The sequence below is a fragment of the Thalia democratica genome, chromosome 7 (assembly GCF_965202585.1).
Source record: "Thalia democratica chromosome 7, ktThaDemo2.hap1.1, whole genome shotgun sequence".
NCBI lineage: Eukaryota > Metazoa > Chordata > Thaliacea > Salpida > Salpidae > Thalia > Thalia democratica.
The window spans coordinates 19,171,668-19,194,900 of NC_139171.1; the positions used below are offsets into that span (position 1 = coordinate 19,171,668).

At 25.8% G+C, this 23,233-nt stretch overlaps 2 protein-coding genes across 2 annotated transcripts in view; both read right to left on the reverse strand.

Moving 5' to 3' along the window:
• Positions 1-6,982: 6,982 nt before the first annotated feature.
• On the reverse strand, positions 6,983-7,999 carry LOC145841160 (salivary plasminogen activator gamma-like). The gene has a single exon (XM_082948530.1). The coding sequence runs from the start codon at positions 7,997-7,999 to the stop codon at positions 6,983-6,985; it is 1,017 nt and encodes a 338-aa protein (XP_082804656.1).
• A 4,056-nt stretch (positions 8,000-12,055) lies between these two features.
• The window catches only part of LOC145840274 (uncharacterized), a 58,830-nt gene continuing 47,652 nt past the window's right edge, over positions 12,056-23,233 (reverse strand). Inside the window, exons 16-25 of the mRNA XM_082947473.1 lie at positions 23,075-23,149; positions 22,794-22,882; positions 20,580-20,640; positions 20,270-20,340; positions 19,966-19,993; positions 18,475-18,665; positions 17,771-17,848; positions 15,347-15,465; positions 13,126-13,264; positions 12,056-12,748 (exon numbers count right to left, since the gene is read on the reverse strand). Coding sequence (XP_082803599.1) covers positions 12,659-12,748; positions 13,126-13,264; positions 15,347-15,465; positions 17,771-17,848; positions 18,475-18,665; positions 19,966-19,993; positions 20,270-20,340; positions 20,580-20,640; positions 22,794-22,882; positions 23,075-23,149 — 941 coding nt within the window. The 3' untranslated portion in view covers positions 12,056-12,658. The remainder of the gene's footprint in view (positions 12,749-13,125; positions 13,265-15,346; positions 15,466-17,770; positions 17,849-18,474; positions 18,666-19,965; positions 19,994-20,269; positions 20,341-20,579; positions 20,641-22,793; positions 22,883-23,074; positions 23,150-23,233) is intronic.

The window sequence follows — 23,233 nt, forward strand, 5'->3', positions numbered from 1 at the left end:
TTGTTTTATCTAATTAATAAACTATTAGTGTAGCTAGTTGTGAAGTACTTACACAGAAGTGTACACTATTTAATCATTTTTTGTAAGTTTATATATATACTTTTTTATTAATAAACTAAATAGAAATTTAGTTTATTAGTTATTAAATTAGTTAATTGTTCTTACATGTTTCTTTTAATGGTATTTAATAACTCTTCTTACTCGTTTCTAATTTTGTTTTACTTGTTCGTAATCTAAATAAATACTTGGGAAAATATGTGTTTCAAACATGAATAAAAGTTTATCACAAGTAATAGTTACAACTTTATCACATGGTAAATGTAAATAAAGATATAAAAACGTCAAAATAATTGCTGTAGCGATGCAAAAACTTTTATTCTAATCAATAAGAATTATTGAATAAGAATTATTCTAGTTGAATTATTTTCTGAACTATAAAAGCTGATTATGTAACTTAACATTAAAAAAATTACAAAACCTTGAAAAAAAATATTTTTGTTTGTTTATTATTAAAATTCTAGATTCTTTCTGCAACAAGGACAAGTTATAGAATTTGACGACCGTTTTACAATACACTCACTGAAAATGAATGTTTAAATTTTAATTTTTTAACTTAGCTTGCTCTTTAAATTCATATAAACAATCCGCTGCTTAATTGGAAGCTTCTTCATGAACAAAAATGGTTTGTTGTTTTAATACGCTCTTGTATAAAAACTTATTTGTATACTTAAGACATTTTCTATATATTTTATACCATCAAACTAGTAATTCATCGCGGTGTTCTTTAGTTCTATAGTTTGTGGAAAACTGAAACAAACTATGTACTACTGGTTCTAACTTTTTAGAGTTTGAAATATTTTTATATAGTTTTTCTCTAATTCTTTTATGTCGTTCTTACCTTTTTTAAAGTCTTTATCTTGCTTTATTAAAACAACGGTGAAAGTGTGCAGAGCAGAAGACTGGACTTTCGTTTGCCGTGAGACAAGCTCAAGTTTAACAAAGGGTTGATCTTGTACAATTAAATCATTAGACCACAAGCAGTCATGTTATAATCAAGATGCCAGTTAATTACAGCTGTTAATATCAGCTGTTAACTATAGCAACTAAAATGCTAAAGTAACAATTTGTAGCTAACTTTTTCACATTTTTTACCTTATATTAAAATTTCATTAGTTATTTTTTTTTTTACTTTTGTTTTAATAAAATTAGTAAAAAGTTAACTTTTAAAATTTTTAATTTACATTGTACTTTATTAATATAACATTTTGTTTGTAAAATTAAAACAGTATATCATATTAATTTTATACATAAGCTCTTTCTTTTATAACAAAAATAAAGTTTTTTAGCTTAATGCTTTAAAAAAAAAACTTATAAAGTACAAAAAAAAATTTTCTGTGACTTTAAGTTTTAATTAACATTTTTGTTTATTGACTATAATTTTTTGTATCATGTGTTTAAAAAAAATACATAATTTCTTCAAGGTACCACAAATTTAAATGTTTCAACATCTTAATATATTTATAAAAGTTTTTAAATTTTAAATTTATAAAATTATCAGGAAAAGTTCTTTGAAATATTAATGATATGGTTATACTTAATAAAAAAAAAATTAATATTAAAATGTTAAAAAATATATTCATCCTCCTATGATCTTAAAAATCAATTTTTTTTTCTTTTATTTCTCATTAACAACAATTTTTAATGGGCCATAATAATTTTGGTTAAATTCAATCTATAAAAATAGAACAATTAAACCAACGCCAGGCTTTAAAAACAAGTTTATTGTTAATGAAAAATTGTTTTTAGATTTTTAAATGTAGTTAAAATTTAATAATATATATTATTTTTATAAATAAAATTTTCAATATAATGGTAAAACTATTTTTCATCCTTGTTATTAGTGCAACATAAACCTTGGCAAATTATTAATTTTTAATTTAAATTAATTTTTTTTTAAACTACATTTTAAAATCTAGAACAGTTCTATTTATTAGAGAAAAGATTAAACATTGCATGTAACATATTGAGGTGAATATTTTACCCTTATTTATGTAAAAATATTAAAAGACAGCTATTCTACAATATACTATAAATAATTAAACTTAACTATGAAATTCACCTCTTTTATAATTTTTTTTTAAATATAAACAATTTTGAAAAAATTATAAACAGGTAAATTATACACATAAATTTATTACCCAAAACACTAAACCTAGTGTTAAATTAAAATGAAATAATTCATTCACCTAAAAAAAACAATTAAATTTTAAAATATGCTAGATAAACTTATGTGTATTATCATTGTTTTACTAAGAAATGCTACAGATTATCAAACTGCATACAAAAACTGCTTGTTCAAGTAGGGTAGTTTTAGAATATTTTAATAGAAACATTTAGCAGTTTTACAAAGGATATTCATTTAATTTTACAAGATGAAGGCATTGATAATTAAGTAATTTTGTAAAATTCTTGGAAATTTTTTCAATTTTAATCACACTTTAAAGAATTTTAATTAACCTTTTACCATTCAAAGACTTGTTTTTAAATATAAGGAATTTAGTAAATTTAAACTGACAAAATCTGATATTTTTTTTTAATTTAGTCAAATTTCCTGACTGTTTTAAAAAAAAGATTTACTTTACTATTCCTGTTACTTGTTTTTATTTTTTATTTCCTGAGTTTTCTGACTTTTCCTGACCTTGTTGCAAGTCTGCTTTATTTACAAAACTAGTTGTAAAAACCTTGAGTTGTATACTAAAACTTTCAAATATAATTTTTTTTTTTAATAAATTACCTAATTATAATAAAAAAAGACTCAATGAATTTGCCATATCAAAAATTTAAAATAGAATTCATCTAAGCAAATAGTAGTTTCAAGTTTGTTAATAAAAATATTAAATTATATTATTAAAAGGAATTAATAAAGCTTTCAATTTTATATTTCATCTTATCAATAATTATAAAATTAGTAGTAAATATTTTACCCTTATTTATGTAAAAAATATTTAAAAACAACTATTCTACAATAAACTATAAATAATTAAACTTAACCATGAAATTCACCTCTTTTATAATTTATTTAAAAAATTTAAACAATTTTGAAAAAATTGTAATGAGGTAAATTATAAACATAAAACTTATTACCCAAAACACTAAACCTAGTGTTTAATTAAAATGAAATTATTTATTTACTTAAACAAAAAACAATTCAATTCTAAAGTATGCTAGATAAACTCTTGTGTATTATCATTGTTTTACTAAAAAATGCTACAGATTATCATACTGCCTACAAAAACTGTCTGTTCAAGTAGGGTAGTTTAACAAAATTTTAATAGAAACATTTTGTAGTTTTATAAAGGATATTCATTTAATTTTACAAGATGAAGGCATTGATAATTAAGTAATTTTGTAAAATTCTTGGAAATTTTTTCAATTTTAATCACACTTTAAAGAATTTTAATTAATTGTTTACCATTCAAAGACTTGTTTTTGAATATAAGGAATTCAGTAAATTTAAACTGACAAAATCTGGTATTTTTTAATATTTAGTTAAACTTCCTGACTGTTAAAAAAAACCTTACTATTCTTGTTATTTGTCTTTTTTTTCTGCTTTTCCTGAGTTTTCTGACTTTTCCTGACCTTGTTTCAACTCTGCTTAATTTACAAAACTAGTTGTAAAAACCTTGAGTTGTACACTAAAACTTTCAGGTATAATTTTTTTTTAGATAAATTACCTAATTATAATAAAAAAAGACTCAATAAATTTGCCACATTAAAAATTTTAAATAGATTTCTACTTAGCAAATAGTAGTTTTAAGTTTGTAAACAAAAATAATAAATTATATTCAAATTACTTTTAAGAGAAATCTATGTCTTAATAAAATAATTTATAATGAATCTTAAAAAATTATAATAATCAAACTTTATTTTCAAGTTTAAAAATTAAAATAATTTGATAAAAGTAGGATATAAGAAAAAAAATTTTGTCTATTTCATCTAATTTTTGGAAAAAAAAAATCAAATAATAAATTAACTTAACATCAATTAGTTCCAAAGCTTCAATGTTTTTAGTTTACTAACCATTTAAATAAGTGGAAGATACTTTTCTTTAATTTTTCTAACCAAACATTACCTACAACTATAAGGTTAAAAGGTAGTTATGATTAAATTAACAATAAAGTGACTAAAATTAACCTTATGAAAATAAAAAACATAAACTTACATTTAAGGCATTCATATTTATAAAAACAATATGGTTTTAAATATGTTGGTGTAATTGTTATATGAAACTTTTATGTTCTCAACTTGTAAAATACAGCTTTTTCTTTCATAAGAAATTTTAATTCTATTGCCGGGGATTTTATATTTTTATTCTACTGCGGGGATTTTGTGCTCTGCGATTTAACATCTCTGACCACAAGCTGTCGGTAGACTGAGACTAGTTTTGTCCTTATTAGGACTCATCAGTCAGTCACAACCAAAAAACTTACAATTCGTCATTTTGCAAACAGATTATCACGTTTTCACATGAAGCAACCATTTGCTTGCAATTAAGTGACGTGAGCATTGGCATTTTCGTATTCCTAATAAGGACGAAACCGGTCTCAGTCTATCGAAAGCTTGTGGTCTGATGATCGAATTGACATGATCAAACCTTTGTTGTTCTGCTTGATAGTAACTAAAAAGCTAACTTTAACGTATATACCAGCGTATTTAACATATATTATTAACTTTAGCGACTTTGTTCTTATTATATCTGTCTATAAATGTCCTGTTTTCTTCGTAGCTACAAAAAAACTCTAAATTCTCATTTAAACCTGCTTCGCCTTCTTTAAATAAGTTTAAAGAAAACCATTTTAAAGATAAAAATAACAATTATTTCTCACAAAAACATTTAAACTTCTTCATATACATTTCAACCTTGGATTGTCTAAGGATTTGGCTTTTTGTAAAATTTTATTGTTAAATATAGTATTGGAACTTAAGTGACCAGTTAATTACAATAAGATACACAAGACACACACTTTTAAAAATACTAAATATATTTCAAGCAATTCTCTTCAGTAGAGTACAAATATAGCTTGAAATATGTTTAGAGTTTTTGAAAGTGTGTATCTTGTGTAACTTATTGTAAATACAGTATTGTTCAACATAACTCGCTTCATTAGCACGTAATGATATTATCTGGGTATCCTGTTCCATAAAACAGGAACTATAATTTTGGGTCTGAAGAGCATATAACCTTCTTTGACTGGTTGCACATTAGCAATATTTGCAAGCTTTTACATTACGAGTTTCTAACTTTTTAGTAGAAAAAAAATGTTTAAAAACCTGGCAAGGGACATACTTGGATCTATCTCCTTCATTAAAGCTTTGCTTTTTCTGACGTTGAAAGGAAGATACCGCTGATTCAGTACGTGAGTTCTCCTTTACATGCCCAGCCATTTCATTGCTTTCAGTAAAGGAAATTATATCAACCGACAACCTAGACAAAATATTTTCATTTCTAAGAACATCTCTTCTAATGTCGTCATCACCTACAGTTGCAAGCATCACATCATTTGTTGCTTCTTCAGTATAATTTGTCACTTTTTTTTCCACATTCACACTCACTGACTGTTGTGAAACCACAAGTTTCTGCTTTGCTACAAACACGGGTTGCTATCGTTAATTAGTTCATCGTGGTCTAGACGCAAACTCATAAGTTCTGCTCTAATGACCCAAGTTGCATCGTTTATGACTGCAATTAACTCCATCAGTTTAACAACATATTATTCAGACTTAGCCATTAGCCTAGGGTCACCTGCCAAGTTTTGCTGCTCAAAAAGATCAAGTAATTCAGTGGTTCAAAACCATTTGCTTTATTTCGTTAATAGAAGTTTTTAAGGGCTAATAGGGAATAGTAAAGTAGATTAATACACCAATCGAAACAAAACTTATCTTTTATTTACATAAACTAAAAAAACGCAAAGATACATTATAACTAAATGACGCTTTACTAAAACTACAGTTAAACACACATGAAAAAATTAGTTCTTAAATCTAACGTGTTTAAAGAACATTATTTAAAGGACAATTACTTACGTATTCTTTTAAAAATAAATTAACTCCTTTGAATAAACAAACAAAGTTTTTTTCGGAATTAGGAAAATAGTTTTGAGAAAACTTATAAAATGCATTTATTGTTACAAAAAGTTCCATATTTATCCACACGCTTTAAAATGTTAAAATGAAATGTTAATTTTGTTACAGCTTGTCAAGTTTGTGATAAAAAGTTTACACGAAAAAGTAACCTAGATCATTATCAAGCTACTCACAGTTATGTTAGAAATTACAAATGTTCCATTTGTCCAGAAGGTCGATGTTTCAAAACTAAAAAACAATTAATCAACACCAAGTCTTTCATTATGAACCTACAATTTCTTGCAGTCATTGTGTTTTCAAAGCTGATAGAAAAGGGAATTTGTCAAAACATGAAAAGTCTCATTGCTTGAAAACAAAGTAAAAAATAATTTGTTTAAAATTATGTTTATTTTATACTGAAAGAATATATGCAACAAAACTTATATTCTTTTAAGTTTATTGTAATTATTTAAGTTATTAAAAAAAATTAAACTTAGTTAGATCTTTAAATAACTAATTTAGTATAAAAACATAAACATTTTAAAGCTTATTTAGTTTTTGAATGTTAATTTAACTGTTTTATAATTATCTAATTTTTTATGAATGTGACAAGTTATACATTAAAAAAAAGAAAAAGTCTTTTTAAAATTTTTGATAAAGATATTTTAAAACTTCTAACACTTTTAGTAAACAAATTTGTCAGTGAAAACTTTCACAAAATAACTTCTTACACTTTTTGGGTATAAAAGTATTAACCTTAACAACTTCAAAGTCGTATTTTTCTTGTAGTTTACTTTTAAAGAACATTTAAAAAACAACTTTTACTTTCATGATATTTTTTACTACATTCGTCGCACTGTCACAGAAAGTAAGCGCTCAGCATCGCGGTCAAAACAAACGCAAAATTCCAGCTTCCCTCCTGCCGACCGAAGTTCTCGTCCGAGTATTTCTCCATCGTCTCCCCTATAAAGCCCAAGCACCCGGACACCTTCACCCACATCATCGGCGCCGTGAACTGCTGGTCGTACTTCTTCTCGTAATCGGAAACCGACAGCACGCCGTAAACCGTCGAACCTTGCGGCTTGAAAAGTCCGCACCCGGAATCCCCGCTCGCTATGTGCGGCCCGATCTCGCGCGGATTCCTGACCCCCGTGCAAATGTGAGTTTTGTACCCGCGCTCGTCCTTCATCGCCTCCTTCAAGTCTTCCTTGTCCCGATCGCCGAGCTCGTTCTCCAGGTAGTCGTATATTTTTTCCGCCGCCTCCACGGTGTGGTCTTCGTCCTCTTCCACGTGATTCGTTATCATCGCGTAGTAGTAAAACGGCAGCTTCACCGACGTCCCCTTGAAAAGAGCCTTCTCGTTCCCGTGGTCGTGCCTGCCGTAGCCCGCGAACCTGACGTCGCTGAAGTCTTCGATCTCTTCGTTCGGTTTGGGAAGGGCGGCGGTTTCGATCCTGGCCGGCCGGTTCCCGTCCATGAACGGCGCGCTCAGCCTGACGAGGGCGACGTCGATCATCTCGCTGCGGTAAACGCCGTCATCGTCCTTCAAAGCCTGGTCGACGTCGTAAGTCGGGTGCGGGTACCAGTTCGCGACTTCCGCTTTGTAGCCCTTCGCCGGAACGCGCGCTTCGGCCCCCCACGCTCTCCCGAGGCGCTTGTCGCTGTCGAAAAGGTGGGCGGCGGTCAGGACCCACTGGTCGCTTATCAAAGTTCCGCTGCCCCAAATGCACTTGTAATTTCCGTCCTTTTCAAGCGTCACGACGACCAACACCTGGTGAGGGTACTCTCCGTCGGCGGCTCTTCCGACGTCCCTGCCGACCTGGCACGAAGACAGGCGGAACAGAACGAAAACCGCTGCCAGCCTCGTCAAGATCATCGTCGTTGGCGAATTTTTTACGGTAAATTTCTTTTATTTTTGCAAAGCATAAAACGCAAGGTTTGAAAAACGTCATAATCGAAAAAAAATTGTATTAATTTGCTAAATTTCGACCCAGCTTGCAAAACTGAACAAGTACATTTTTAGTTTAATCTTTACTAAACAATCTATTTGGGATAGATGTTTCAGCATTTTTTTTTCTTTTTGTAAGTTTCTTATTGTTATTTTATAAATACCTTATGTATACAGATGAGAAAGGGACGGATTCTAGTTGTCTTTAAAAGTTTTCTTTTAGTTATAACTTTTTTCTGTCACAATAGGTAAATGTAATAATATATTAATAAATGTACTGAATAAAATAAACTAGGTAACTCTACAAACTTGAAATGAGTTCTCTAAAGTTTACTACAATATCTTAGGCCAGAGTTGCCATGTCAATTAAACTAAACTGATTAAAATAACTTATTCAAGTATTACATTTTAAGTTAAAACAAAAAAACATAAAAAAAACTTGTAATTTTTTTATTACAAGAAATAACAGCTAAACTATTTAACTTGTTTTGATTCAAAGTATTTCTTAAATAATCTTTAATTCTAATTAAAGATGAGAAACATATTTCACCAGTACAGGTTGTTAGCGATATTGCGTTTATAATTTTTACAACTACTCTAATTTCATCAAATATTTTATCTAAATCATAAGCTAGCAGAACTAAAAGTAGTTCCTAACAGTTATTAAAACCAGTAATATCTACTATTGGGTAAAATGAAGTTAACTCACCAATTTTTCACTATTTATAAAAGGATAAGCAGCTTTAACAATGCCTACTAAACTTTTTGGAAAACTATGTTTATACAAACTAAATTTTTCTCGACCAAGAAGCTGGTGCATTAACAAATGCCCTGTAAACGTAAACCTTGACATTATATTGTCAATAACCTCTTTAGCCTGTTGAGACAAAGAATCTTGTTGAGAAAAAGTGTGATCGGAGTTTCTAACTATCTGCATTTGAGACTTAAAACTTCAATGTAACTTTTTGTTTCATCAACGGTTAAATGAAGTTTTAAAACATTTATTGTAATTAAAACATGGTAAAACAAACTTATAAAAAATGATTGTCTAACTTTTATTGCGTTACGCCGTTTCTCTGCAGAGCAGTTTATCAGACGCTAAAAAAAGCAGAAAAAACGAAATGATACGGATAGTATTTTAATAGTATATTAACTAAACATTTTATATATTAAGCTTTGAAAAAACGCAAATATTAAGACTTATGGGGATTTTATGAAAACAGAAATGGTCTTTTTACGAAAAGGTTGTAACTCAAAAACAAAAATATATACACATTACAAACATAAATGCAATGGAACAATTAAATTTAATAGAACAAAATAAACAAAGTTAATGCGATTAAAAATAAAAATAAAATATTCGCTTGGGTAATGAGGGCATTGCGTGACCAGTTCATTTCTCGTATTAAGGATTTTTCTTTGGTTAGCGTTTGCTATATACAGTTTTTCTTGGTTACATAAGTAGCACATAAAGTTTAGTTTGAATCTGCTGTTGGTCTGTCAGAGTATTTTCTATTCAATTGTGTATTTTTCGTCTTTTTCATACAACTTCCATATGTAGTTGGCGAGTTGTGTACAGTTGGTGGGCTTCTTCTTGTTGGGTTTTGGAAATGATGCTCTATGTTCGTATAATTTATTTTTGAAAGGTCTTCGGGTGGATCCAATATATGACATTTTTCTCATAAGTCAATTGCTTCGTAGATTACTTTTTCAAATTTACATTTGTTAATGACTGGACATAACTTTCTGTTTTTGCAGTTGCACAGTTTCGGATCTGTTGGTGGTTTTTCGAGCAGCTTTTTATTGTGTCCATTTGTTATTACTTATATGTTTTGGGAACAAAAGTATGATATCTTGGTGAAACTTCTATTAAAGATTTTGTGTAGTTCTGTTGATTTCGGGAAGTTTTTGTCCAGCAGTTTTAAAAAATAGGTTTCCGAATTTCGTTTTCACTGATTCACAAAAAGGTGGGTTGTGAAATATACACTTTCTTTTTCTGTTTTTTGCTTTTTGCTTTGTTGTTATCATTTGTCGGATTATATTCGGGCTTATAATAAAAGCTGCTTTTGTTTAAAGCGTTTTGGTAAATTTGTTTTGCGTTATTAAATGATACTTTGCTTTTTTTTAATTTTGAAAATCTACTTTCAATCATTTTTGGGATATTTTTCTTAATTGTCCTAGAATGGTTAGAATCTTTGTCAATACAAATATTCTTTGCGTTTGGCTTTATATATGGGCAATAGTCATCAGTTAGTAGGTTTAAATGTATTTCCAAGAAGTTAGTATATTTAACCAGCGCTAATTATAATATCGAATCCTACGTCTGATAATTTTCTTGTTACTTTGTTTTTTATTTTGCAAATATTACTGTTACTTGTTTGTTTTAAAATGGCAAGTCCATCATCTCTATAGAGTCCAATTGACTCAGTATTTACTATCGTAGACAAAAGGTGTAATATGTATAAACCTACAAGATCACATACTTCATCGCCGTGAAATGGGCTCATAGGTACGTCGAAGTTTTCTGTTTTTGTTGTTGTTGGTATTTTCCACATAGTAACATCATAGAACATGACTGATTCGCATGTGTGCATAATTTTAATTAATTTCAAATTCTGTGAACTTTGTTTAAGAGTTGGAAAAGTTAATGGCATCTACCAGGTGTTTTCTTTTGATGGTTGGGTAGAAGTTCTTTATGTCAAAGTTCACGAAGCACTTGCAATTTTTGTGGTTGATTTTTTCGAACCAATCTATCACTTCGTCAAAGTTTTTCCATTGCCTAAGCATATATTTGTTTTTTATGATTGTGATGTGTATTTGTAGAATGGTTCTAGATGGTTCACTTAAGTGAGTTTTAGATGAATTAATTATTCTACAGCTGCTATCATGTGGATAGTTCGCTTTATGGTCTTTGACAGAAAGAAATGCTTCGTTGATTTCATATTTTGGAACTCTTTTGTTCCTAAATAAACTTATTTGTTTATTTAGGATCTGTGCTGCCTCGTTGTTAATGGCATTAACGATATTTTCATTAGTTTAAATTTCAAAAAAATTTAAGTAATATAGAAAAAAACTAAAATAAAGGTTGATAGTATTTTTGTAAACAAAAAGTTAAATGTAACAAGTGTGAAAGATATTTTTTGACAATATTTTTTTTATTTAATTATAAGAATACTTTTAAATTGCTTATATAATTTGCAAATCTTTTTTTTAATTACTTTATCGTTTATGAATAAAAATTACGTTTGTTTTTTTTTTATAAACCTACAATTAACATTACGTAGAAAGCTATTACAATAGTTTTATTCTAAAAATGACTTGTTTTTATAAATGTTATTTCTTAAAAATATATCCAGAACTCTTAATGATTGGAAAACTTTTTTTATAAAATTTAGTTTGTGTATATTAAAAACAATGACTAATTAAAGAAATATATATTTACTTAAACTATATGGAAATAAACTCAGTTTTAAGTTTAGATTCACTTTAATTTAAAAGACATTAAAATTATTTTAACAACTTTATTATTGACTTTAATATCTAATAAATATCAACTTATTATTTCCGTATCGTGTGATATTTGTCTAAAAATCTTTGAAAGTGAAAAAACGTGTAATGCAGTCAGTACTTAAGAAATCAAACAATTACTAAAACAGACAATTAGGTAGACTATTATCATGTAGCGCCTTCATCAATTCATAACTACAAACTTATTATAAACATAGTAATTGTCATTAAAACATAATAATAAAATAAAAATGTAAAAGTTTGTTTAGTTTAGTATTGTTTTTTAATACTAGACACTTTTTTTTATAAATAAAACTTTTACACAATAAAAGAATTCCTATTAAGTTATAACTTCTGTTACTTTAATTGCTTCTAAACTTTTCCATTTTTAAATTGTGTAGTTTATTTTTTAATTATATCAAAGTGCTTTAATTTGTATACTTATGTGTCTTAAATTGTAGCTAAACATTTTTTTTGGTTAAAATACTTAAACAAAATAGTTTATTCTATAAGTTTAAAGTTAATAATACTTACTAAAATTATTTTGCAGGGTATTTTATTAAATAAAAAGCAAAAAAAAAAAACAAAATTCTGAGTAAAATGGCAGAATAAATATTGATAGTTAGGTCGGGTTTTTTTGCTTAACTTGCATAATTTATATAATCAAACATATACACAATTTTTTCGAGCTTTTAAAACAAATAAGTCAACCTTAAACAAAAATAACAAGCAGTTTAAAGCACCTTGAATAAATAAACAAAAAGACAACTTTGTAAAATTAATTAAATGACACTTTAAAAGTTTAATGAACAAAAATTATTGCTTTTATAATAAATAATACTTAAAACGTATCACAATCCATTGTTGGAACTTATATAAAACAGTTTTAAGCTCTAAACTTTGAGAAACAAAAAAAAACACAAATGAAAACGATTTCACAATAAAACAACTTAAATGACAACATTGAAAAAATTAATAAAAAACAAAAAAAGTACCCTCCTTTTTAAATGCACTCTTCCCTACCGTTTCACACTCTTGGAACTTTTTCTCAATTGAATATGTTAAATAAATATTTAATTATCAGTCGAAATTGTTATTTTCTTCTGAAAATGATTGGCTGAATACCGGATTGAAATTTTTAGGAGAACCAACATAACTGGTATGCCTGGACTGAAATAAAGTTTTTTATATTTACAAGTTAAATAATGTTATCTTTGTAAGGCATTATACATACAAGTAGAAATTGTAAATTTTAGTTATGTCTAAAAAAATTATGTCTAATAAAATTAAAAATAATTTAATTGAATATCTAACTGAGTTTGAAGTTCAGGTATTTATATAATAATATTTATTTTATTAATGTAATGTTATTTTTTAAATCATTACTAATTACTTTTTTATTAACTAAGAAAACAAAAAAACGAATTTATATAAAAAAGTCTAATTTACAACAGACGGACTTTAGTAGAATAATTTCAATAGCTATGTACATATAAAATAAAATCTTGTATCAGAATTATATAATATAAGTTATTAAACACACAAACCACACTATTTGAATCTTCGAAGTTTTGTGAGTTGTTCAGTTTATATTCCAACATTTCATTTTCCCTTATTGTGGAGTTCAGTTTTCTTTTATTTTCCTCAAGACACAAATTAGACTTGTCAAGATCGTCTCTCAAAGAACTGTGCATTTATTTATTTAAAAGCACATAAAATGTGCAAAAAATAAAAAGAAAATAACGTTTAGTTAGAAATAAAAGGGAATTTTAATCTAAGATTAATCTTCACAGTTTCGGTAACATATGATTTCAAACTTTTTTAGAAAAAAAAAAGAACTAAAATTTGTTAAACGCTTTTAAAAAAAAAATTTAAGGATATTCTTTTAAATCTCTAAAGTTTTTATGTTTAATATTAAAAAAAGTCAAATGAAAAAATAAAATAATTTACGTTAATTTGAACATTCGAGTAGTTTTCAAGTATTAATTTATCGTTCTTATTCATAAATTTTTTAAAAGTGTTTCCAATTTTAGCACAGTAGTGTGAGTTAAAAATGTTCACAGGAAATACTTAATGATAATTTTTTTTCTAACTTTTAAAACAATTCTTATTTGGTTTACTTAATTTTTTATATTTCTCAGCAGGTTCTAGAGTGTGTTGTTTTCGACTGGGACTTTTGTATTATATTAAAATTAGTTACTTGATAGTATACAATTATACAGTAATAATTTGGTCAAAGAACATTTGCTACAACTACATAAAAACTTTTATTTTTTAAATTGAACACTACTTTTTTAAAGAAGCTTATCCAAAATAAAAATATCAAAGTTAAAAAATATTAGTTTTTGGGTCAAGATAGAAAAACATTGGACCTTAAAAAATGTCTTTTATAAGCTTGTATGAAGAGTTTTCACAAACTTTAAATAAAAATATTGAAGTATAAAATAACAGTTTCTTTATCATTTGGAATGATAATTGGCCTTATTTTATCTGAATCTTTAAAGATTACATCTTAGCATGTTAAAATGCACCTTTAAACTGTTTTTATTATATTTAAGTTTCATAATTTATTTTCCGATGATATGTTTCACAGTAAACAACTTTGAAATAGGAAATTGATATTCTAATGAAAAATTCAGAATAAATACTTTTTAATTTTTTGAAAAAAATAGACCTTTGATTTGAGCAATATACTAAACATCTTAGATTTCATCTCGAGCAATATTTAAAAAAGTACATCGCAAACAAAAATTTGAGGTTTATTAATTTGTAAAATTGTTTCAATTGAAGTTAACAATCTTAATTTAATGCCGCTAAAACCATTTTTTTAGACAACTGTTCATGCTTTGTTTTCTTTAGAGTCTTTTTGTTTAACTTTATAAGTAAAAGTTTTAAAGGCATATTTAAAGTGACATCAAATAATTTTGGTGTTTCCCTTTCTGAAAAGTTAATTTTTAACTTAAAACTTGGCTGAAAACTTTTACTATCTTTAAAGCAAGGTTTCATGTGAGTTATATTTATAATTTCTAAAAGGGCGAATTATTAAGTCGGTAATTAACTAGAAAAAGGACAATATCTAATAATTAGGGTGATTATTTATTGAAAATATGCCAAGGGGATAATTGTTAAAGTGAGTTTGGGAGCTTAAGTTAGTTTATAGTGTTTATAAAACAATTTAAACTTTATAAAAATATTAATTGAGACAAATTATGATGGTAACAACTGTATAATTTTTGAGCTGCAAATCACGTACGTATATTCGAAATAATATAAAGCTTTCTTAAAAATGTTTTCAGTAAATCTCCCTCAAATTAGAGTTGATATTCATCTTTAAATACATAATTATTTTTAAATAACTTTTATGACATAAATAAAGTATACTATAGATTTGATTGTTAAAGAAACAATTTGGTCTTTACTTTAAACTAGACCACAAGTATATTTACTATTTTTATAAAAAAAACTTATATCATTCTACCTGAGTAAGAACTTTTCGAGAGAAACTAAATGAACTTAAGAACAAAAAAAACATATATATTTAAATACTAAATAATGGTTTAGCTGAAATTTGGCCCCTACCAAAAAAGTTTGCTAAACTATTTAATGAACGCATTGTTGAACGCTAGAGAAAATTTGTTTAACAAAAACCTTATTTCTTCATTATGGTAAATTATGTCTACATTTTTAACAGAGACGTTGGTAATTCAATAAATTCTTATTTAATCATATTAACTTATGAAATTTTCAAATCACACAGAATAAACTCACAAAATTTCGTTATTTTTCAAATCGAGCCGCTGATGCAATTCCTCGTTCTTATGACGTAACACCGCAATTTTCTCCTCTAAATTGCGGCTGCCCGTAAACCTCATTTGCAGTTCTTGCAACTGTTAGTTTGTTTATTAAAAATAAAAATCTTTAAAACTACCTTATACTTGTACTAACTATATGCTGAAAAGCTAAGCTAACTAACAATTTTTAGTCTTAAAACTACTGTATTGCATGAAACAAACTACTTTTTACATTTTATCGCTTCTTACAATTACTGGTCAAAATTAGACTATTCTATCTATATTTAGGTGAGCAACAGTATAAATTAAGACATAAATATTATATTCATGTTAAAAAACAAAATTTCAAACACTAAGTTTATTAAAAAGTGTGTTTTATGTATAACTCTATTAGTAGTTTGTTAGTTTATTTTAAACAAAAATGTTGAAGCTACACTAGGCTGTTCCAACTGATTTTAGTACTAAAATGCTACGCTAACTAATGTATTATATCTTAATTTAAAAAATGTATGTTTCCTTATACCTTATGCTGCTAGCCACAATTTCCAATGATAATTCCTACAAAGCTATGCTGACTTATACGAGAAATTTTAGTGCTTAAAATACACTATGTGCTAAGTTTTTTACTGCTTGCTACAATAACCAGTAAAAATTCTAACCATCTACAAGTGATCAACTGTTAAATAATTAAAAACTGACATAAGATTCATGCTAGCAAACAGAACATCAATCACCAAATTAGTAGAAACATGATACACATAATAAAATTAGTTGTTTTGATGTTTAATTGTTACCTTAGTGTCTTAAGCTTAGCAAAAACAGTCTTTTCAAAATATTATGCTTTTCCTACTTTAATTAGGAAACTTTAATTAACTAAAATATTGAACTTGTTAATTTTGATATGATAAAACTACCTTAAACATCAGAACTCTCTAACTTAGACCTAACCTTCATTGCTTTATTAATAAATTAAGTTTGTACATATAATATTGAATTACCTAAATTATTTTTTCTGTTAACTTAAATACAAAACACAAATTTTAGTTAAACATGCCAAACTTATATAAACACGCATACATAAAATATAATTAGTCAAACTAGTTTATTGTCGACAAATTAAAAAAAACGAAAAAATAAACTGTATGTTAAGCAGTGAAAAGAAATATATGAGACTTTTAAACAATTCAGTATTTTATTAAAACAGTTTAAACGTTTTAGAACTTTTCTTTATAAAACTACTAGTCGTAATTTAATTTGTAATATAAATTGTTTTTAGAGTAAACGACAACAATTTGTTATGTTATTTTTTTTTGGGGTGTATGTTTGAAAAAAGGACAAAAACTTTAGTAGCTATATTTTCAATTTCCTAAACACAAAATCGTATTAATAGACAAAGCAAACATAAATATTTAGTTCAACAAAAACCAACAGCACATATAGCAACATTTCAAGCATTTCTAAAAATAGTTTCAGCTAATTCTTATATCAATAATTAAAATTAGAATTCAAAATTAACTTAGCTGAAAAATTACGCAACTTAGTCAGCAGCTTTATAATGAATAAACAAAATAAATGCTTCAGTTAACTGTTTTTAAAAATTACGACAAATATAAGTAATTATACAAACCAGAACAACAACAAGTTGGAAATAAATTAGTTTACATGAACATTTTGAGTTTTAGTCAATTTATAAAAAAAAATGGCAAGCAGCATATTATTCACCAAAGAAAAATTTCAATATTAAAATTTAATTAGATCCGCTGAATTGTCTTCTGTCGGTTCGGGCTGTCAGATTAAAATACATATTCAGAAACTTATAAATAACCAGAAATACTGATCATTATTGAATACAATTAAAGAAAAAAATGTTTACCAAAAATAAACTTAAATTTACTTTAAGAAAACAGCTTTTAAAAATATTTATTTTTTTATAATTTCTTTTATTAGTATATTGATTTTGAAAACTAAATTTTAAACCAAACAAAAAATTAGTTGTTTTATTTATTACATAAAGCAAGCAACACCACTAAAAGTGTAACAAAAAAATTGAGCAAACAAAAAAATGTTATACCTTATACCTTAGTATCTACTAAGTTGCCTATGTTGTATGAGGAGGATTATGTTTTGATTAAACATATACCTAATAATGCTATGTTACTAAAGTGTACAACTAACTACTATTTTGCTAGTAATCAAGTAGCACTAAATGATATCTAATGCAATATTTTTATTTTATTACAGAAAGTGAGTATTTTAAAACCTTTTAGCTCAAACTTTAAGAAAACCAAATTTTAGTTACACATAATCTGTAAAACTATTTTTTAAATTAATGATTTCGTCATTGCAAAAAATAGTTTAAAATCGTACAAGTTTGAGTTAAGTCATAAAAAAGACAACAGACCTGCAATTTGAGGTTTCTATTTTCATCGCTCTTAATTTGAAGAACAGTGTTAAGTGAACTGCATTCTTCATGGGCATTCTGTTAAAAAAATATTTGTAATAAAAAAATTTAAAAAGTACTGTTAAAGTTATTCAGCTATTTTATCTACTACAAACATAACTTTATGATAAAAAGTAGTTAATAGTGGTGTTTTTAAGATTATTTGAACAGTACATTTTCATAAAAAATCTAATAAAAGTTTATTCAGTTGAACAGTATTAAACTATTACCAAATTGCTAAATTAATTATAATTGCTATTAAATAAATTATATAAAATAAATAAATATCCAAAGTTTGTAGAAGGTCTCCTGAAGATTTTTTTTTATACTTTGTGTTTTATAACAAAATAAATTACTTATTTTTTAAACTTTATAACAAATAATTTTCACTTTATAAAGTCTTATATGCTTAATTTACAAAAACTTAAACTTTTTATAAGGCTAAATAAACACTTTATAAATAACTTTATCAAGTTTTACATTACAGTGAAAAAAATATTTTAATATAAAAAAACAATTTCAAAGCAGAAAACATTATTTATGTTATTATTTCATATCTCATCTTATAAAGTTTGTCACACAAACAGCTTCACAAAATACTTTTACTTATCTAAACACTTTTTCATGTGGAATCAAAACAATCTATATAAAACACAATATCTCACCTTATAAGGTTTGATCATTTCCTGCAGCTTGGGTTCCAACATTTCTTCCAGGTTGTTTTCAAACTCTTCAATCTTCTTGTTGCAATCTTCTAACTGTTCATCTTTCTTCTGATTATCTTGTTGTGCAATATACAGCTCGTCGGTGGTCAGTTCAAGTTGCTGCTTCGTTTCCTTCTGTTCCCTTGTCAGTTCTGTTGAGGGGAGAAAATAATTGATAAGCTGTGAAAGCGTTTATGTTTAGAGTGAAGAGGTTTTAAGCATGTTAGTATTTGTTTAACAACAGAACAATATAAATTAATTTTATAAAATTTAATTGAATTTATTGTTCATTATTTTCAAGTTGTTTTACTGTCAGTTCTGAAGAAATAAAAACTAAATGTTTTGCAAGACCAGCATTAAAATAATTAGAAATAATTTTTAATTAGTAGATTAAAAGCTAATTCTAACAATACATCAAAAAATGCACAGAAAGTAAAAAAAAATTGTTTGTTATCAAAAAAAAATAATTATGTAACTAAGTTTGTTGAACAATCCGAAAACGTATAATGACATAATTAGAAAAACAAGTAATATTATATGTTATAAAAACATTATACAATTAGTAAAAAAAAAACATTTAAATTAACATTTAAACAGAAATACAAGTAATAATATAAACACTGTTTTCAATGTCGAGTATGTTGTTTTTAGTTATTTAAACGTTGTACTTTGTTGTTTTTTAAAATATTGAACTAAATTAAACTGTAAATAAACTCTTAACCAAATAATTTTTAGCAGTTTTAAACTTGCTTAACATTAAAAAAAAATTAGTTTAAACATTTCATAATTAATACAATATGTGTACTTTTCAAATCATATGACAATCTAAACACTCATGTTTGATTATAAAAAAAGTTAATAAAAGAAAGTTTCTTAAAAAAAAGATTTATTAAACTACATATAAAATTTTAAATATTTTTGATACAGCCAATGTGTATAAAAAGTTCAACAACTAGTTTGTTTTAATTAGAACATAATTGATGATTGTTGACCTTTAAACTTATGCATTAAAATATTATAACCTTATGATTTGTTTACTTTAGAAATCACATGATATTGAACACGTTTCTTATTTGTACATTCTTATAATGTGATTATGTATTTTAAAGGTATTTTCAAATAGCAACAACAAAATATATAGTAACCTAATGAAAAAAATAATACAGAATACTTTAACTAATTACTGGGAAACGTTTTACTTTTACTTATACCTAAATAAACTGTCAAAAAAAGTTTTGAAAATTGAACCATAAAACAATCTTTAAAACTACTAAATTAATTTTTTTGAACTCTTTCAAATAGTTTTTTGAACACATTTTAAATATTCTTAAAGATTAGATATATCAAAAAAAACATGTTAAAAATAATTAATTTCGGTAACAAACCTTTAAAACAAAATAATATAAGCGATGCGCAATAAACAGTTTTAATAATAAAATAAAATTTTCAAACCTTCAATTTGTTTTGTGTAGTGGGCTTCCTGTAAAAAAATAAAATATATCAACATAAAGTATGTATAAAGTTCCAATTTCTAGCGCTAAACTTAAAACTGTGTTTATATGAAAATATAAAACTGAAAACTTTACATATTTAGTCCAAAATTTACCATATTCATCTAAAAGAATTATTTAAATGTATTAACATTTTACAGCAAAACAATTTTAAAGTAAAACTTTCCGAAAAGTTATATTAAAGAACAAGTGTGAAAATATTTATTACATGAAAAAGGTATTAAACATTTTATATTAAAACTAACAGCAGCTTCGAGTTTCTGCTGTAAAACTTTAATTTCTTCCTGATACTGCTGATTTTTCCTTTCAGCTTCTCCTAAAATTTTATTACGATTAACAAAAATACATTTAAATGTTTTAAAATTGTGAGAACAACTGATTTATTCGGAGAACAACGTAATATTCAAAACTATTATGTAAAACATATCAAATACCTGATTTTTTGAAAACAATTATGTCCAACAATACAGGTACATTGATTAAGCACTTTGAGAATTTATCAAACCTTTTATACTATGTAACACATAATAAAATTTGAAAAGTTGATAAACAAACCTAATTTCTGTTGCAAAACATCATTTTCTTCACGTAATTTGTTAGCTTCGTCTCCGGGTAGCTGTTAATAAAATAAAAATTTTTGTAAGAATTATAAACAGTATAAACAATATTTTATCCTAAAGTAAAATTACAAGCAAATATATATAGATATAAAACAAGTTATGTAAATTAAAATAAAATTCATGTTTAACGTGCATATATTTTAATACAAATAAACACTGCAAATAAACCGTTCATAACATAATCCAACACACGACATTAATAAGTAGGTCACATTGAAACTTGTATATATAGATTACAAACATGATAAAATCGTGATACGATATCTTGAGATATAGATTAAATTTACATTTGAAAATTTCATTAAAGTGATTTAGAACAGATTATTTGAAAATGACGTCATAATTATTCTTTAATGGTATCGGATTGGGTTAAAAAATTTATAAATACAAAATAGAACATAATTGGTTTTAACACGAACATTTTCTTGAACCTTTTTATTTTTTTGTATTGTATCGAAAGCTACATTTTCAACTACTTCGGTTGATTCTTTTTTGTTTTTTCTCAAACATCCACAAAATAATATGTTTCTTATTACAGAAGGCATTTTATTTATAAAAATATTTGTTGCATAAACAGCAATTAATTTGAATATACTTGCTGTGTGAATTTATACAGAATTAACGTCAATTTTTTTGTTTAAAAAAATTTTTAACTTGAAAATAAAAAAACAAAAAAAATAAGTGTTTAATATTAAAACTATTTATGGAACCTAACTAAAATGTACACAAACTAAAAATTCATATAAATATTATTATAACAAGTACACAAAAGAAACAAAAACAAATAAACTTCAGTTAGGCGTCAGTAAAACTAATAAAAGTATATAAGAACTTTTAATAACTTGGCATATTTGCTAAACTTTTTGTTATTCAAGATACTTCTGTATGTTTATTTGTAATTTTTAATATACTAGTTTTTTGTTTAAAGTGTTTATAAACTATTTATAAAAAAAAACATAAAAAACTAGGGTGTTGTTGTCAGTGACAAACATATAAGTTCATATGTGATAAACTCAATAAGAACAATAGCTGACATTAATAATCTCATATAATTGACACTATTATACTCGATTCAAGTAGTTATAAACACTATTGTTTTGTCTTTATAGGCTAATAAAAAGTTGAAAACAAAACTAAATTTAAAGTCGAATTGTAAACTACTCTGCTATAGTTTAACACACTAAGTTAATTTAATACAAAAATGTAATTTTAAGCTTTTTAATTGTATTTTATAAACTGAAAAGGGGTAAAATAAAATCTGGCGATATTGACTATTTAAAATAAATGTTAAATATTATCATGGTACCTTTACATAAGTTAAAAAGCAAATATTTTTATTGACATAGTTACAGCAAAGTAACAAAAGTAAATATTTAAAATAGAATTATCATCAATCTTTTTATTTACTTTAAAACTTATGGCCTTACAAGAGCTATTGAAAACATAATTTTGGTAAAAAAACCTTAGTATTTTATTTTTAATTTCACTTAAAATTTGCTAAACTGTAAACAATATTATAAACTCAACAAAATACATAAAAATAAACAATTCCTAAACAAAGATTTTTATTTTGGTTAATAGTTTAGTTAACTATTTTAGAAAACTTTTTCAATTTTCATTAAAAAACATTAAGATATTTATAAAACTCTTATAATAAAAAACAACTCCTATCTCAACTGTTGTTACAAAATAAAACTGAAACATGAAAAACACAATTGTTCTTATGTACAACACGAAAAAAGATCAGGATGAAATAAATTAAATATTTGAATAACCACTCCTATATACATATATCTAGTTCGAATATCGCTCCAAATTTTACAAATTGTAATTAATTTGCCCTTTAGCGATACTAGTGGATGAAACTTTTTAATTGTAGAACTAAAAAAATTGCAAGAGATGCGAAGGGCTTGTAAATTATGTATGAAGAGAACAAATTGTTAATATAATTACTCATATATTTTTCAATACAAATAAGTGTCAAAGAAGAAAACAGAAACACAATTAATTCATTTCGAATTAAAACTTATATGACACTACAAAAATTTACTTCAGCGATGTTTTTATTAAACAATAACAGAACTCGAAAACTGGCACAAAGTTTTACTTACAAATTAAAAACCAACTAATAAACAATAAAAAAACTAACAAAATCGTAATCTTCAGTTTGTGCGTGTTTGCTGTCATTTAATATTTTTGCAGGCTGAATTGCACTTGTTTTCTTCAATTTGCTTCCAACTGTTTTGTTTGGAATATTACAAGTTTATTAAGTTGGACTTACACAATAGATAAACTGTATTAAAATTAAAAGCTTTTACATTAGACATGGTATTTTTTCTTAATCATTTTGGTTAAAATAAACCAAACAGATAAAAATAAACAAATCATATTTCTTCACTAACGCTTCAAAAAACAAGTAATAAAACAAACTTTTACTACTGGTAGTTCTCGTTGAGTTCAATTTACTTCCCGCCAATGTTTGCCTTCTGCTCACGTCAGTTGAAGCTGTTATGACGTAACAATAAATAAGTTTGTCATTAAATTTTTTTTTGTTTCATAAACTTTGGAAAAACATTTAATAAATTTTAC

Coding starts and splice junctions, on each gene's coding strand:
- LOC145841160 (XM_082948530.1), bottom strand. CDS start 7,999: ATGATCTTGACGAGGCTGGCAGCGGTTTTCGTTCTGTTCCGCCTGTCT.